This window comes from Oncorhynchus gorbuscha, linkage group LG02 (assembly GCF_021184085.1).
Source record: "Oncorhynchus gorbuscha isolate QuinsamMale2020 ecotype Even-year linkage group LG02, OgorEven_v1.0, whole genome shotgun sequence".
Taxonomy (NCBI): Eukaryota; Metazoa; Chordata; class Actinopteri; order Salmoniformes; family Salmonidae; genus Oncorhynchus; species Oncorhynchus gorbuscha.
Window position 1 is genome coordinate 21,430,118 of NC_060174.1, and position 18,224 is coordinate 21,448,341.

Here is an 18,224-nt window from a genome sequence, read left to right on the forward strand (position 1 = left end):
TCTGTCATTTTGGCTGCTGAGTTATTGAATGATGCAACTGGAAGAGGTCCAATTGTTTCCAGTAAACACAGCCTTCCTTGAACAAAGTACCCATTTTCCCAACAAAGGGGTAGAATGAATTACAGGGTGAGGTTAATAGAGACCAATTAACAAGGGACAGATAAGGTGCACATTGCTTTGTCTGGACAGAGGTGTATCACCTCTTACTTTTGTAGTTGCTTCTGCTTCAGCAATTATAATAACGTGGGCCTGGATTGGGGTATAAAGTTTAGATTGCACATTAAAACAGATGCCAGTAAGTCCTTTACAAACCAAATGAAAGATTATCCAACAATGATAACAAACAGGATGGAACAGGGACGGACATTTTGTAGCTCAAATTATTTCTGGCTCACTTCTGGGTATTGTGTTGTGTAATAGTGTTTTGATAGATCAACAATGCATATCTCCATTTTCCAGGTCCAATGACATTTTCTAAATATCACAATCAAAATTTGATGGTTATGATCTCTCCTCATTTCCCTCATGTACACTTGAAGTCAGACGTTTACATACATTTTAGCCAAATACATTTAAACTCAGTTTTTCACAATTCCTGACATTTAATCGTAGTAAAAATTCCCTGTCTTAGGTCAGTTAGGATCACCACTTTATTTTAAGAATCTGAAATGTCAGAATAATAGTAGAGAGAATTATTTCTTTCAGCTTTTATTTCTTTCATTGCATTCCCAGTGGGTCAGAAGTTTACATACACTCATTTAGTAATTGGTATGATTCCCTTCAAATTGTTTAACTTGGGTCAAACTTTTCGGGTAGCCTTCCACAAGCTTCCCACAATATGTTGGGTGAATTTTGGCCCATTTCTCTTCACAGAGCTGGTCTAACTGGGTCAGGTTTGTAGGCCACCTTGCACACACACACCTTTTTAGTTCTGCTCACACATTTTTCTATAGGGTTGAGGTCAGGGCTTTGTGATGGCCACTCCAATACCTTGACCTTGTTATCCTTAAGCCATTTTGCCACAACTTTGGAAGTATGCTTGGGGTCATTGTTCATTTGGAAGACTCATTTGCGACCAGGCTTTAACTTCCTGACTGATGTCTTGAGATGTTGCTTCAATATATCCACATAATTGTCCTTCCTCATCATGCCATCTATGTTGTGAAGTGCACCAGTCCCTCCTGCAGCAAAGCACCCCCACAACATGATGTTGCCACCCCCCGTGCTTCACGGTTGGGATGGTGTTCTTCGGCTTGCAAGCCTCCCCATTTTTCCTCCAAACATAACGATGGCCATTATAGCCAAACAGTTCTACTTTTGTGTCATCAGACCAGAGGACATTTCTCCAAAAAGTACGATCTTATTCCCCATGTGCAGTTGCAAACCATAGTCTGGCTTTTTTATGGCGGTTTTGGAGCAGTGGCTTCTTCCTTTCGGGTTATGTCGATATAGGACTTGTTTTACTGTGGATATAGATACTTTTGTACCTGTTTCCTCCAGCATCTTCACAAGGTCCTTTGCTGTTGTTCTGGGATTGATTTGCACTTTTTGCACCAAAGTATGTTCATCTCTAGGAGACAGAACGCGTCTCCTTCCTGAGCGGTATATTTTTATACTTGCGTACTATTGTTTGTACAGATGAACGTGGTACCTTCAGGTGTTTGGAAATTGCTCCCAAGGATGAACCAGACTTGTGGGGGTCTACAATTTTTCTTCTGAGGTCTTGGCTGATTTCTTTAGATTTTTCAATGACGTTAAGCACGGGACTGAGTTTGAAGGTAGGCCTTGACTCAATTGACTCAAATGATATCAATTAGCCCATCAGAAGCTTCTAAAGCCATGACATAATTTTCTGGAATTTTCCAAGCTGTTTAAAGGCACAGTCAATTTAGTGTATGTAAACTTCTGACACACTGGAATTGTGATACAAATAATATTTCTGTAAACAATTGTTGGATAAATTACTTGTGTCATGCACAAAGTAGATGTCCTAACCGACTTGCCAAATCTGTAGTTTGTTAACAAGAAATTTGTGGAGTGGTTGATAAACGAGTTTTAATGACTCCAACCTAAGTGTATGTAAACTTCCAACTTCAACTGTATGTATACAGAGACCTCAATCCCAATGGTTTATAATATGACGGTATGTGTTTATTTGCCTGTTCTTGTTCACAGCAGCCAAAGTTCAATTTCTGCTGTGATTTCCTTATTACACCAATACCCTTTCTCTGTGCGCATTGAGTGACTTCCCATTCATTAAATGTTAAAGCCACCTATCAAGTGCAATGATACAAACGAATATAAGCAAGGAAACTACTTTTCCTGACATATTTGAATAGTTTGTAATTAAATAGATCATGTCTTGTCCCCACACATAACCTATCTTGCATCATTGTAGCACAGCCTATAAACTACACTGAAAATGATAGTTTGTTGTTTGCATACTGTAAATTTGAATTTGGCCCTCTCTGCTGGAAGAAATGTGGAAGCACATGTAATGCCCATTAGGCCTGTTTGATGATTGGCACAGTTAATAATTTCTTTAAGACATGCAACTTCTTCTTCTTCAAAAAAAAACCACACATAATTTATAGCCTAGGTATATAATGTGTTCAATCTGAAATGAGGTCAAACAAAATAGAGAGTAGGCCTATCCTGTATGTGCAATAATGTAGCCTACATTGTATAAACCATATTGGCCCACACATTGCTTAACACACGAATGTAACTTGAGAAGCACTTCGTGAATGACCCCATTTTATGCAACCTATGTAAATCCCTGATGAACCCGAATTGTGTAATTTACCCCAAAGTCTCATTTGTCTCTAGTTCATTATTTCCTTGTACATATACTGTGATTGCCCAAGGTAGCCATAATTTCATTAATCCATGGCCCAAACAAGTGGCCATACAGTAAGAATTGCTGTCTTTTTCAGTGGGGTACATATTCTTTCAAATTTTGTATTGAGATTCTGTCTATTTTGTTAGGACTTTTAAAGTTATTGCTTGGATATGTTTTTGTCAAATAGTTCAATTATGAATGTTTTTTTCTTAAGACAGGTAATTAGATCATATAGTAGATAATTGATTCAAATGGCAGTTGTATTCCACTTTTGTTTTTCTTTACAGTGGTCAGTGCTATTGATTCTCCAGGGACCCTTCGTATGTTTCATCTGCAGTTGAAGAGATGGAGAGATGTTCTTGTTTTCTCTGACTGCCCTTGTTGTCCTTCACTGCATGAACACGACTCCAGAGTTCCAAGAGTAAGTCAATGATTTCATGTCTTATTGTCTACCTATCGGGTCATTTAAATGTCTTATAAAGTTATACAATTATACATTTTTTTAGGGTAGTATACTTCAATCAATCAATAGCTTTAAAGCATTGTTTTTGTTCCTTATGCACCATAATAAAATCAACGTATGAGATTTGAATCAAAGGCCATTCTTCCCAAATGTGCTCTTTTTACATGTGTTTTGGAACTTTTTTTATTCATAAATAGTCATATTCACAAGTTGTAGTCTATGTGGAACTATGAGCAAATATTTTGCAGACTAAACTCTCTAGACTGATTTATGGCAGTCATTCATTGTAATGTAGGCTCCCTACTCAACGATCCAGTTGAACAGTGTTAAAATCTTTGCTACAGCTTGAGGGCACTATCAGCTCATGTGACTTAGATCTATGAATTCATACACATGGATTTCTGACACATTGACATCTTGTGGAAACAAGTAATACCCTGGCTTGTGTGAATTCCAATTGTCTGAAGATTGGCCAACTCTGACTTTCCACGCCTGAAACCCACACATGTAAATTGTGAAATTCAGATTATATGGTGATAGGTCAAAAATACGTTGTTAATAAACGGGAGGTCAAAAGAGGCTTGTGAATTCAGACAGACCATATAAGAACATGTCTTTGACACCAAACGTATTTGCAGATTGTCTCTCACCTCTCTGGAATATATACAGTACCTGTCACGTTCTGACCTTTATTTCCTGTGTTTTGTATTTAGTTGGTATGGTCAGGGCGTGAGTTGGGTGGGCAGTCTATGTTTGTTTTTCTAGGTTTTGGGAATTTCTATGTTTCGGCCTAGTATGGTTCTCAATCAGAGGCAGGTGTCATTAGTTGTCTCTGATTGAGAATCATACTTAGGTAGCCTGGGTTTCACTGTGTGTTTGTGGGTGATTGTTCCTGTCTCTGTGTTTGCACCAGATAGGACTGGTTTGAGTTTTCACATTTCTTGGTTTTTGTAGTCAGTTGTTCATGTGTACCTTAACGTATTAAAAAGAACCATGGACAATTACCACGCCACGTATTGGTCCTCTGATCCGTTTTGCCTCTCAAAAGTCAAAAGTTTGGGCACACCTACTCATTCAAGGGTTTTTCTTTATTTGTACTATTTTCTACATTGTAGAATAATAGTGAAGAAATCAAAACTATGAAATAACATGTATGGAATCATGTAGTAACCAAACAATTGTTAAACAAATCAAAATATATTTTATATTTGAGATTCTTCAAATCATCCACCCTTTGCCTTGATGACAGCTTTGCATACTCTTGGCGTTATCTCAACTAGCTTCATGAGGTAGTAACCTGGAATGCATTTCAATTAACATGTGTGCTTTGATAACAGTTAATTTGTGGAATTTCTTTCCTTAATGTGTTTGAGCCAATCAGTTGTGTTGTGGCAAGGTCGGGGTGGTAAACAGAAGATAGCCCTATTTGGTAAAAGACCAAGTCCATATTATGGCAAGAACCACTCAAATAAGCAAAGAGAAACAACAGTCCATCATTACTGTAAGACATGAAGGTCAGTCAATCCGGAAAGTTTCAAGTGCAGTTACAAAAACCATCAGTGCTATGATGAAAATGGCTCTCATGAGGACCGCCACAGGAATGGAAGACCCAGAGTTACCTCTGCTGCAGAGAATACGTACATTAGAGTGAATTGCACCTCAGATTGCAGCCCAAATAAATGCTTCACAGAGTTCAAGTAACAGACACATCTCAACATCAACTGTTCAGAGGAGTACTCCCTGTTCACTTATGACTGCATGGCCAGGCATGACTCCAACACCATCATTAAGTTTGCTGATGACACAACAGTGGTAGACCTGATCACCGACAATGATGAGACAGCCTATAGGGAGGAGGTCAGAGACCTGGCCGTGTGGTGCCAGGACAACAAACTCTCTCTCAACATGATCAAGACGAAGGAGATGATTGTGGAATACAAGAAAAGTAGGACCGAGCACACCCCCATTCTCATCGTCGGGACTGTAGTGGAGCAGGTTGAGAGCTTCAAGTTCCTTGGTGTCCACATCACCAACAAACCTATCATGGTCTAAACACACCAAGAAAGTCGTGAAGAGGGCACGACAGGCTATTCCCCCCTCAGGAGACTGAAAAGATTTGTCGTGGGTCCTAAGATCCTCAAAAAGTTCTACAACGGCACCATCGAGAGCATGGTTGCATCACTGCCTGGTATGGCAACTGCTCAGCCTCCGACCACAAGGCATTACAGAGGGTAGCGCGTACGGCCCAGTACATCATTGGGGCCAAGCTTCCTGCCATCCAGGACCTCTATAGCAGGCGGTGTCAGTGGAAGGCCCTAAAAATGGTCAAATAGTCCAGCCACCCTAATCATAGACTGTTTTCTCTGCTACCGCACGGCAGGCGGTACCGGAGCGCCAAGTCTAGGTCCAAAAGACTTCTAAACAGCTTTAACCGCCAATCCATAAGGCTCTTGAACATCTGAATCAAAGGGCTACCCAGAATATTGATTACTCTGCCGCAGCTACTCTCTGTTATTATCTATGCATAGTCACTGTAACTCTACCTACATGTACATATTACCTCAATTACCTCGACTAACCAGTGCCCCCTGCATATTGACTCTGTACCGGTACCTCCTGTATATAGCCTCGCTTTTGTTATTTTACTGCTGCTCTTTAATTATTTGTTACTTCTATTTTTTACTTAACACTTATTGTTATTAAAACTGCATTGTTGGTTAAGGGCTTGTAAGTAAGCATTTCACTGGAAGGTAGTCAGCACATGCAAGGTTTTCACTTGTTGTATTCGGCGCATGTGACAAATAACATTTGATTTAATTTGATTTGATGGTGTGGGGGGTGCTTTGCAGGTGACACTGTTGGTGATTTATTTAGAATTCAAGGCACACTTAACCAGCATGGCTACCACAGCATTCTGCAGCAATACGCCATCCCATGTGGTATGCGCTTAGTGGGACTATCATTTGTTTTTTAACAGGACAATGACTCAAACCCGCCTCCAGGATGTGTATGTGCTATTTGACCAAGGAGAGTGATGGAGTGCTGCATCAGATGACCTGGCCTCCCCAATCACCCGACCTCAACCCAATTGAGTTGGTTTAGGATGAGTTGGACCACAGAGTGAAGGAAAAGCAGCCAAGAAGTGCTCAGGAAAAGCAGCCAACAAGTGCTTCAAGACTGTTGGAAAAGCATTCCTCATGAAGCTGGTTGAGAGAATGCCAAGAGTGTGCAATGCTGTCATCAAGGCAAAGGGTGGCTACTTTGAAGAAGTTGTTTAACACGTTTTTGGTTGCTGCATGATTCCATATGTTTTATTTCATAGTTTTGAGATTTTCACTATTAATCTACAATGTAGAAAATAGTAAAAATAAAGAAAAACCCTTGAATGAGTAGGTGTTTCCAAACTTTCGACTGGTACTGGTACTGAGTGAGGTACTCAGCAACGCTCAAGGTACTAAACAATATCATAACCGCCATCGATAAAAGACAGTACTGTGCAGCCGTCTTCATCGACCTGGCCAAGGCTTTCGACTCTGTCAATCACCGTATTCTTATCGGCAGACTCAATAGCCTTGGTTTCTCAAATGACTGCCTAGCCTGATTCACCAACTACTTCTCTGATAGAGTTCAGTGTGTTAAATCGGAGGGCCTGTTTTCCGGAACTCTGGCGCAGTCTATGGGGGTACCACAGGGTTCAATTCTCGGGCCGACTTTTTTCTCTGTATATATCAATGATGTCGCTCTTGCTGCGGGTGATTCCTTGATCCACCTCTATGCAGACGACACCATTCTGTATACATCTGGCCCTTCTTTGGACACTGTGCCGCCAAACTTACCCTAGTAAAACTGTCTATCCTTCCAATCCTCGACTTCGGCAATGTCATCTACAAAATAGCTTCCAATACTCTACTCAGCAAATTGGATGTAGTCTATCACAGTGCCATCCGTTTTGTCACGTCGTTGCCTCTCCTTGTTCGGGCGGTCGACGTCACCGGCCTTCTAGCCGTCATCAATCCATTTTTCATTTTCCATTGGTTTTGTCTTGTCTTCCCACACACCATCATTGACCCTGTCCCCTGGACATTTAAAGTCCTGAGGAGAGTGAACGAGGTATGTTATAGATTACAACTGCCCACTCATTACCATATTAACCCCTCGTTCCATGTGTCTCTCCTCAGGCCGGTGGTGGCTGAAGTACGTGATGTTCCTCCGCCTCCTCTAGACATCGAGGGGGTCCCAGCGTACTCTGTTCGATCCATTTTGGATTCGAGACGTCGGGCGAGGGGCCTTCAGTACCTCGTGGACTGGGAGGGGTACAGGCCGGAGGAGAAATTCTGGGTTCCGGTGGAGGACATGTTAGATCCTTCCATGTTAAAATAATTCCACCGTCTCCATCCAGATCGCCCTGCACCTCGCCCTCTGGGTCGTCCCTAAGGACAGCGTCAGGGGGGGTGGGTGGGGGGGGGGGGGGGGTACTGTCACGACTTCTGCCGAAGTTGTTGCCCCTCCTTGTTCGGGCGGTGCTCGGCGGGCGACCTTACCGGCCTTCTAGCCATCATTGATCCATTTTTCATTTTCCGTTGGTTTTGTCTTGTCTTCCCACACACCTGTTTTCAATCCCATTCATTACCTGTTGTGTATTTATCCCTCTGTTTCCCTTCGTGTCTTTGTCAGAGATTGTTTTATGTCAAGTGTTGTTTTATGTTGTATAGGTGCGCGACGGGTCCTCGTACCCATGTTTGTTTATGTCTGTAATTATTTAGTGTTTGGAGCATGTTAAGTGGACTTATATTAAAAGACTCCATTTACACTCCGTTTGACTCTCCAGAGCCTGACTTCCCTGCCACCTATACACACAACTCTGATACCAAAGCCCCTTATACCACCCACCATTGCGACCTGTATGCTCTAGTCGGCTGGCCCTCGCTACATATTCTTCCAGGTCATCTATAAGTCTATGCTAGGTAAAGCTCTGCCTTATCTCAGCTCACTGGTCACGATAACAACAACCACCCGTAGCACGCGCTCCAGCAGGTATATCTCACTGGTCAACCCCAAAGCCAACACCCCCTTTGGCCGCCTTTCCTTCCAGTTCTCTGCTGCCAGTTACTGGAACGAATTGAAAAATCGCTGAAGCTGGAGACTTACATTTCCCTCACTAACTTTAAACATCAGCTATCTGAGCAGCTAACCAATCGCCGCAGCTATACATAGTCCATCTGTAAATTGCCCACCCAATCTACCTACCTCATCCCCATATTGTTTTTATTTACTTTGCTGCTCTTTTGTACACCAGTATTTCTACTTACACACCATCATCTGCTCATCTATCACTCCAGTGTTAATCTGCTAAATCATAATTACTTTGCTACTATGGCCTATTTATTGCCTTACCACCTCATGCCATTAGCACACACTGTATATAGACTTTATTTTTTTTCTATTGTGTTATTGACTGTACGCTTGTTTATTCCATGTGTAACTCTGTGTTGTTGTTTCTGTCGCATTGCTTTGGCCAGGTCACAGTTGTAAATGAGAACTTGTTCTCAACTAGCCTAGCTGGTTAAATAAAGGTGTTCTCAACTAGCCTACCTGGTTAAATAAAGTTGTTCTCAACTGGCCTACCTGGTTAAATAAAGGTGTTCTCAACTAGCCTAACTGGTTAAATAAAGGTGTTCTCAACTGGCCTACCTGGTTAAATAAAGGTGTTCTCAACTAGCCTACCTGCTTAAATAAAGGTGAAATAAAAAATATATATAATAAAACTGTATATTTTTTATTTATTTTCCTATTTCAATATTTAGTCAATTTAGACACTTGGGTTAAACTATGCCGTCTCCAGTGAGGACAGTTAATGTTTGTCTCTGTTTAGATTAGCAAGCTGCCACAGCAGGCCTAAGTCCATTAAAGTTTTAAAAGGTTTGTGGCGACTGTCTGCACCACTCCTCCCTACTAATTCTTCCATTCCTCAGCGGACATTTCTAATTTCAAGCAAACTGCCGTACTCCTCCATAGCGGATATCTCTGGAACTCTTTAAGTGTGGACTCAATACAATCAATACAGGCCTTGAGAGGAGTTTGATAAATTGCTGCTGGCATACAATATAACACGTGTTCTGCCATGCCATGTGTTCTGCCACTTTGCAAACCAACAGTATTGTGTGCATAAATCTTCCAGCGCTGGTGCATAGACATGCAGCCAGGGAGCTTCCCTTTGGCCTCACAGCATTTGTTTGGCTTACGTGAACACATTGTACGTTTGGGAGAGAAGTAATTTTGTTTAGATGGCGATGGCCCAAAGCACATTAATCTTTTCGGAAACACAGTAATTGTTAACTCTGACTGCCAAACATGGTGAACTTACATCCCCCAGCCAGTTGCCTCCTACACCTAAGACCATGATTGATTGAGTCGTTGTGGTGATGATCTCTGATGTTTCTGGGAAACAATGGGAGAACTCTATGAATCCTACCTCCAATACTGGTGACCTGACATCCCCATGGTGTTAGTGATGATCAGCAAGTCAAAGTAGCTCTGTTGAAACACGAAGACCAGCGCCCCCTTAGCATCAAAGCAGACTTTAGTAGTTGACCTCACAGCTTGGGTCAACATAACAGTTGAAGTAGTACGTACTAGACCTGGTCATGTGGCTACAAAAGGCTGCAGATCAAACCAGCAAGCCAGCCGTTTGTCCTCATTGAATACTGTGACCCTTGGTCAAATCAGAGAGAAAGAGGCGACGCAAGAGGCTTTACTTCTCCCAAAATCTGTCCTAAAACTATATCAGAGTTGTGCCTGTTGTTATAGATAGAAGACTCATCATGGATATAACCTATTTTAGCATGGACATTGCCATTGAGGGCTGACACCATTTTAAAGTAGTCAACTGGGTGGGGATTCCTATGAGTTGAGAGCAATCAGCCAATGAAGAAGAAAATGTACTACTTTAAAATGGAGAGACCGTCAGTAGCGCTGTCCATGCTGTCACAGACGTTACAATGGCCAAGATACAAAGATGAAATCTCTATCTCTGTGGCCTGTTGTTCACATGGGTATCTGTCCTCTCATTGGCTAGAATGGTCCCACCTGATCTCGCCTCCTCTCACCTGCCTTCCATCTTTGGGGATATGTATTTCCATTGTTAGAGCAGTCACTTGACCATCTTGTACCCCATGTAGCCATTGCATTGACATCAGCACAGATCCTCTAACTCTCAGAGAACAGCAGGATGCTAGCCGCCAATCTCCAAGGATTTTGCATCATAAGAACCCAAACAGACCCTGCAATCACCCTCCCCAGAGTCTCCAGGTCCTCGCTACATCAGCAGCAGGTCGTCTGTCAGCAGACCTTCCATCTCTGGGCCCCATGCGTCAGTATCTGTCAGTATGTGCTTTCTGTCACGTGGTGCATCATTTATCCTGGTTCTCTGGGTGTTGGCATAATTATCGCTTCCTTGGTCTCCCCATTCATCACTGCTCACTAATTTAGCACTGCAGAGGAGACTTACAAACTTCGATGGAAACTAATTAGAAAAGAGAATGAGGCAGAAAATTGGAGGGAGGTTGCTCTTTAAAAAGTACAGTGCGGGGAAGTATAGAGTTGTACTATGAATTTGAATAATATAATTTGTATGTGTATTTATTAGGGATCCCCATTAGCTGTTGCCAAGGCAGCAGCTACTCTTCCTGGGGTCCAAACACATTAAAGGCACTTACATCACACAAAACCAAAGATGAAACTGTACATCATATAAGATTATTACACCACTACATCTCTACAATACAACATGTGCAATACCACCATATAGGAATATTACAATGTGCGTGTGTGTGTAGAGTGCTGGTGCAAGCATGTGTATGCTTGTCAAATCAAATCAAATGTTATTGGTCACATACACATGGTTAGCAGATGTTAATGCGAGTGTTGCGAAATGCTTGTGCTTCTAGTTCTGACCATGCAGTAATATCTAACAAGCAATCTAACAATTTCACAACTACCTTATACACACAAGTGTAAAGGAATAAATATGAATATGCACAGTTGAAGTCGGAAGTTTACATACACTTAGGTTGGAGTCATGTAAACTTCCGACTTCAACTGTACATATTGTGCCACCAGAGACTCTGGGTTCTCGCCCAGGCTCTGTCACAACCCGGCCGCGACCGGGAGGTCCGTGGGGCGACACACAATTGGCCTAGCGTCGTCCGGGTTAGGGAGGGTTTGGCCGGTAAGGATATCCTTGTCTCATCGCGCACCAGCGACTCCTGTGGTGGGCCGGGCGCAGTGCAGGCTAACCAAGGTCGCCAGGTGCACGGTGTTTCCTCCGACACATTGCTGCGGCTGGCTTCCGGGTTGGATGCGCGCTGTGTTAAGATGCAGTGCGGCTTGGTTGGGTTGTGTATCGGAGGACGCATGACTTTCGACCTTTGTCTCTCCCGAGCCTGTACGGTAGTTGTAGCGATGAGACAAGATAGTAGCTACTAACAATTGGATAACACGAAATTGGGGAGAAAAAGGGGTAAAAATTAAAATAAAATAAACTTTTAAAAAAGTAGGTTAGGACATCTACTTTGTGCATGACACAAGTAAATTTTCCATCAATTGTTTAAAGACAGATTATTTCACTTTTTTTCCTCAATTCCAGTGGGTCAGAGGTTTATATACACTAAGTTGACTGTGCCTTTAAACAGCTTGGAAAATTCCAGAAAATGATGTCATAGCTTTAGAAGCTTCTGATAGGCTAATTGATATAATTTGAGTCAATTGGAGGTGTACCTGTGGATGTATTTCAAGGCCTACCTTCAAACTCATTGCCTCTTTGCTTGACATCATGGGAAAATCAAAAGAAATCAGCCAAGACCTCAGAAAACAAATTGTAGACCTCCACAAGTCTGGTTCATCCTCGTCTGGTTCATCCAAACACCTGAAGGCACATGTTCATCTGTACAAACAATAGTACGCAAGTATAAACACCATGGGACCACACTGCCGTCATAGCGCTCAGGAAGGAGACGCGTTCTGTCTTCTAGAGATGAACGTACTTTGGTGCGAAAAGTGCAAATCAATCCCAGAACAACAGCAAAGGACCTTGTGAAGATGCTGGAGGAGGGCCTCCCGGGCCTCCCGGGTGCTGGAGGAGGGCCTCCCGCGCCAGCTGTGCCATCAGGGACTCTGGGTTCACGCCCAGGCTCTGTCGTAACCGGCCGCGACTGGGAGGTCCGTGGGGCGACGCACAATTGGCCTAGTGTCGTCCGGGTTAGGGAGGGCTTGGCCGGTAGGGATGTCCTTGTCTCATGGCGCACCAGCGACTCCTGTGGCCGGCCCGGGCGCAGTGCGCCCTAACCAAGGTTGCCAGGTGCACTGTGTTTCCTCTGACACATTGGTGCGGCTGGCTTCCGCGTTGGATGTGCGCTGTGTTAAGAAGCAGTGTGGCTTGGTTGGGTTGTGTATCGGAGGACGCATGACTTTCAACCTTCGTCTCTCCCGAGCCCGTATGGGAGTTGTAGCGATGAGACAAGATAGTAGCTACTAAAACAATTGGATACCATGAAATTGGGGAGAAAAAAGGGTAAAAAAAAAAAAAAAGATGCTGGAGGAAACAGGTACAAAAGTACCTATATCCACAGTTAAACGAGTCCTATATCGACATAACCTGAAAGGCAGCGCAGCAAGAAAGAAACCATTGCTCCAAAACCGCCATAAAAAAGACAGACTACGGTTTGCAACTACACATGGGGAATAAGATCGTACTTTTTGGAGAAATGTCCTCTGGTCTGATGAAACTAAAATAGAACTGTTTTGCCATAATGACCATCGATATGTCTGGAAGAAAAAGGGGGAGGCTTGCAAGCTGAAGAACACCATCCCAAACATGAAGCATGGGGGTGGCAGCATCATGTTGTGGGGGTGCTTTGCTGCAGAAGGGACTGGTGCACTTCACAAAATAGATGGCTTCATAAGGGAGGAAAGTTACGTGGATATATTGAAGCAACATCTCAAGACATCAGTAGGGAAGTTAAAGCTTGGTCGCAAATGGGTCTTCCAAATGGACAATGACCCCAAGCATACTTCCAAAGTTGTGTCATAATGGCTTAAGGACAACAAAGTCAAGATATTGGAGTGTCCATCACAAAGCTCTGACCTCAATCCTATAGAACATTTGAGGGCAGAGCTGAAAAGGTGTGTGCGAGCAAGGAGGCCTAAAAACCTGACCCAGTTAGACCAGCTCTGTCAGGAGGAATGGGCCAAAATTCTCCTAACTTATTGTGGGAAGCTTATGGAAGGCTACCCGAAACGTTTGACCCAAGTTAAACAATTTAAAGGCAATGCTACCAAATACTAAGCCGGGCAATGTACCTTTACAGAACATTTTACAAGCTTATAAAGACTTCTTTGAACTCATGTTTTCATGAAATGGAATAGGATGCACAATCCATATATTAGCTGTATTACAAGGATTGGCTGTCCCTTATAACGTCAAACATCCTTGTAATGGCACCCGTGTGTAACGGCTCAGACAGCCGTCCTGCATCCCTCCCCATCTCCCTGATGATGCTGCTGTCCCCTGATAAACACACAGATCGAGACACACACTCTGTCTCTCTCAAAGTACCTGTGGCATTCTAATCCTCTATAGGGTCTTGTTTATCTGAGCCATCTAACAGGTAAAACAGGAGGGATTATCCTTCTCCATCACAGCTCTGGGCTGATCCCCCTTCTTCAGAATCATCTACTGAGCAGCACTTGCATGGCTTAGCCACGGGGAATCTAGCAGATAGGCCTGCACGCAGGTGTTTATGGAAGAGCTGATGGCAGGATATCCAGTAGGTGACTGTCGGAACTAGAAGCTCAAGCATTTCGCTACAATCGCATTAACATCTGCTAACCATGTGTATGTGACAAATAAAATATAATTTGATTTGACTGTGGAGGCCAGGTCATCTGATGCAGCACTCCATCACTCTCCTTCTTCCTTAAATAGCACTTACACAGCCTGGAGGTGTGTTGGGTCGTTGTCCTGTTGAAAAACAAATGATAGTCACACTAAGCACAAACCAGATGTCCTTTATTAGTGGTTTCTTTGCAGCAATTCGACCATGAAGGTCTGATTCACACATTCTCCTCTGAACAGCGGATGTTGAGATTGTCCGTTACTTCAACTCTATGAAACATTAATTGGGCTGCATTTTCTGAGGCTGGTAACTCTATTGAACCTATCCTCTGCAGCAGAGGTAACTCTGGGTCTTTCTTTCCTGTGACGGTCCTCATGAGAGACAGTTTCATCATAGCACATGATGGTTTTTGCGACTGCACTTGAAAAAACGCTCAAAGCTCTTGAAATTTTCCAGATTGACTGACCTTCGTGTCTTACATTGTGTCTGCATTGTGTCCCACCACCCGCCAACCCCTCTTTTTAAGCTTCTGCTACTCTCTGTTCATCAAATATGCATAAACACTTTAACGATACCTACATGTACATACTACCTCAATAAGCCTGAATAACAGTTATATAGTCTTGCTATTGTTTTTCAAAATGTCTTTTTACTGTTGTTTTATTTCTTTACTCTCTTTCTCTCACACACACACACACACACACACACACACACACACACACACACACACACACACACACACACACACACACACACACACACACACACACACACACACACACACACACACACACACACACACACACACACACACACACACACACACACACACACACACCTTTTTTTCTCTCGCACCAAGGTCTACCTACACCTGTTGTATTCGGCGCACGTGACATTTTTTATTTATTTATTTGATTTACAGTAGTGACTGTCGTTTCTCTTTGCTTATTTGAGCTGTTCTTGCCATAATATGGACTTGGTCTTTTACCAAATAGGGCCATCTTCTGTATACCACCCCTACCTTGTCACAACACAACTGATTGGCTCAAATGCAAATTCACTTTTAACAAGGCACACCTGTTAATTTAAATGCATTCCAGGTGAGTACCTCATGAAGCTGGTTGAGAGAATGCATAGAGTGCGCAAAGCTGTCATTAAGGAAAGGGGTGGCTACTTTGAGGAATCTCAAATATAAAATATATTTTGATTTGTTTAACACTTGTTTGGTTACTACATGATTCCATGTGTTATTTCATAGTTTTGATGTCTTCACTATTATTCTATAATGTAGAAAATAGTCTAAATAAAGAAAATCCCTTGAATGAGTAGGTGTGTCCACACTTTTGACTGGTACTGTAAATCAATGGTAGTAATGGCTACTGACTGACCGTGCAGGAATTTCCTTTCATCCTTAATATAACCTGTGTGTCAATCTATACTGAACAAAAATATAAACGCAACATGTAAAGTGTTGGTCCCATGATTCCTGAGCTTAAAAAAAAAGATCCCAGAAATGTTCCTTACACACAAAAAGCTTATTTCTCTCAACTTTTGTGCAGAAATGTGTTTATGTCCCTGTTAGTGAGCATTTCTCCTTTGCCAATATAATCTATCACCTGACAGGTGTGGCATATCAATAAACTGATTAAACAGCATAATCATTACACAGGTGCACCTTGTTTTGGGGACAATAAATGGCCACTCTAAAATGTGCAGTTTTGTCACACAACACAATGCCACAGATGTCTCAAGTTTTGAGAGAGCGTGCAATTGGCATGCTGACTGCAAGAATAACCACCAGAGCTATTGCCAGATAATTGAATGTTAATTTCTCTACCATAAGCCGCCTCCAACGTCGTTCTAGAGAATTTGTCAGTACGTCCAACCGGCCTCACAACTACAGACCACTTGGAAACAATGCCAGCCCAGGACCTCTACATCTGGCTTCTTCATCTGCGGGATCGTCTGAGACCAGCCACCCGGACAGCTGAGGAGTATTTCTGTCTGTAATGAAGCCCTTTTGTGGGGAAAAACTGATTGGCTGGCACTGGCTCCCCAGTGGGTGGGCCTGGCTCCCAAGTGGGTGGGCCTGTGCCCTCCCAGGCCCACCCATGGCTGTGCCTTTGCAGCCATGGGTGAAAAGGCGCATAGATTAGGACCTAATGAATTAATTTCATATGACTTATTTCCTTATATAAACTGTAACTCAGTAAAATCATTGAAATTGTGGCATGTTGCGTTTCATATTTTGTTCAGTATTAGTAACATCCACCGCATCCGCCTGTGTCAGCCTTCCGCATCTGCGGTGGAAGGTGTCCAAGCTACAGTGATGTTTGTCAGACCATGAGACATCCCGACAATAGGTCTTCTCACGAAAATGTCTGTAGCGTCCAAACGGTTTGGCCTAGAAAATAATATGACCACTCTATGGAAAGATGAGACACTCCCACAATTATCACGGGTCTGAAGGTAACCGGAACTTGTTAAAAAAAACATTAATGGTAGTTTTGAGGTAATTTTGTGCCAACAAAAAAAAGGGGTTAAATATGTGTCCAAGAAATGTAAATATTTTCCTTAGCTTTCTTATGTTTCCTAGACACAGGAAAGCAACTTCAAAACCTTATTCCTTATGATTTATTTTTGGACTGTTGGTTCTGCCATTTATGAATGTGTTTTAAATGCGTTTATATGGGCTATAGTAGTAAAGGCCAAAATACAATATTTTATACACATTTTGATACCTAGTTACAGGGGTCCTAAAATTCTAAATTAAATATCTATATGACCCCCCCAATGCTTAGTGTTTTAGAGGTTAAAGATTCTGGAGAATAATGTGGAGAACCACCATGTCTGTTGGCAGCACATTACCAGCCACTTTAACTGAGCTCCTTTCCTTGGCTATCTCCAGTCCACTTTATCCCCTGCCACTCATTATGTGTCTCCCAGACCCACATGGGGTTTCAGGCTATGACTCTGAGATAGGTGCCCTCTCAGCCCCGCTGTGCTCTTAACCCAAGGAAAACTCAACCCACATCTCCCAATATAAATCTCCCTTCACCCATCCTACAGCCAGCAGACATCATTATCTCTCTCCACAGCCCAGAAAATCAATAGCTGGTTGGTTGGAGGGAAATATTTGAAACACAAGGATGGTGAGAAAGAGTGAGTGTGAAAGAAAAGTAGTTGTGGTGGTTAGCTCACTGTTCATGAGAGAAAAAGAGGTTGAGCTTCTCACAAATCCACTCTTGTTCAAAGCGTATTTATAAGCAGTAATAATGTTCTGACAGTTTTATTAAACGTTTTAAGAGGAAGACAAAGCAGATTGGGAAATAATTACATGGAGGAAGGAGCTTTCTCTTCACCATGACTACAATGAGGATAATCATAATTGTTCCTACAATTTAACATCTAGCTGCTACAGAATTCTGTTGAAATTGTCTGAATTTCGCAACAAATTGAATGAGGGCCTTTCTTAAAGCTGAATATGCTCATAAATGCCATCCTTGTATGCTAATCGCCACAAAGAAAGTTGAACAGACCAACAGCCACGCATTAATCCAAGTTATTTTCTGTTGTGTAATTGAGGCGTTCAACATAAACTTTCTATAATGCTGTATTGCTTCATGCTCATTATTGTCCACATTCACAATATCAATCTTACACAGTGCTGAATGTTGGCATCGTCTTTACAGTGTTAGCAGAGTTGTCCTTCACTTGTGTCATTGACCTTGTGAGTTCTTTGGAACATGACTGTTTTCTCTCCGGAATTATGGAATTCTACCAGAAAATGGTTTGTCTCTCGATTCTCCATCTTGCTAATATAAATACAGATGTTGAATCTGTCTGTTGTTCCAGTGCCATGAGGTTCATGGTTGCATTGTGTGTGGCAGGGACAGCCATCGTGATCTGCTACTGGGACGGAATAGTGCACTTTATCATGTACCTCATGATGATACACCGCTTATGGAACACTGTGTCACCTTGGTCTTCTTGTAATGTTGATCTACAAATCACACATACACCACCA

At 42.5% G+C, this 18,224-nt stretch overlaps 1 protein-coding gene across 1 annotated transcript in view; it reads left to right on the top strand.

Annotated features, from left to right (window-relative positions):
* tm6sf2b (transmembrane 6 superfamily member 2b) overlaps window positions 1-18,224 on the top strand; it is a 42,571-nt gene that overhangs the window by 2,255 nt on the left and 22,092 nt on the right. Inside the window, 4 exon segments of the mRNA XM_046290740.1 lie at window positions 7,484-7,660; window positions 16,454-16,509; window positions 17,863-17,991; window positions 18,088-18,172. Of these exon segments, the coding sequence (XP_046146696.1) occupies window positions 7,484-7,660; window positions 16,454-16,509; window positions 17,863-17,991; window positions 18,088-18,172 (447 nt within the window).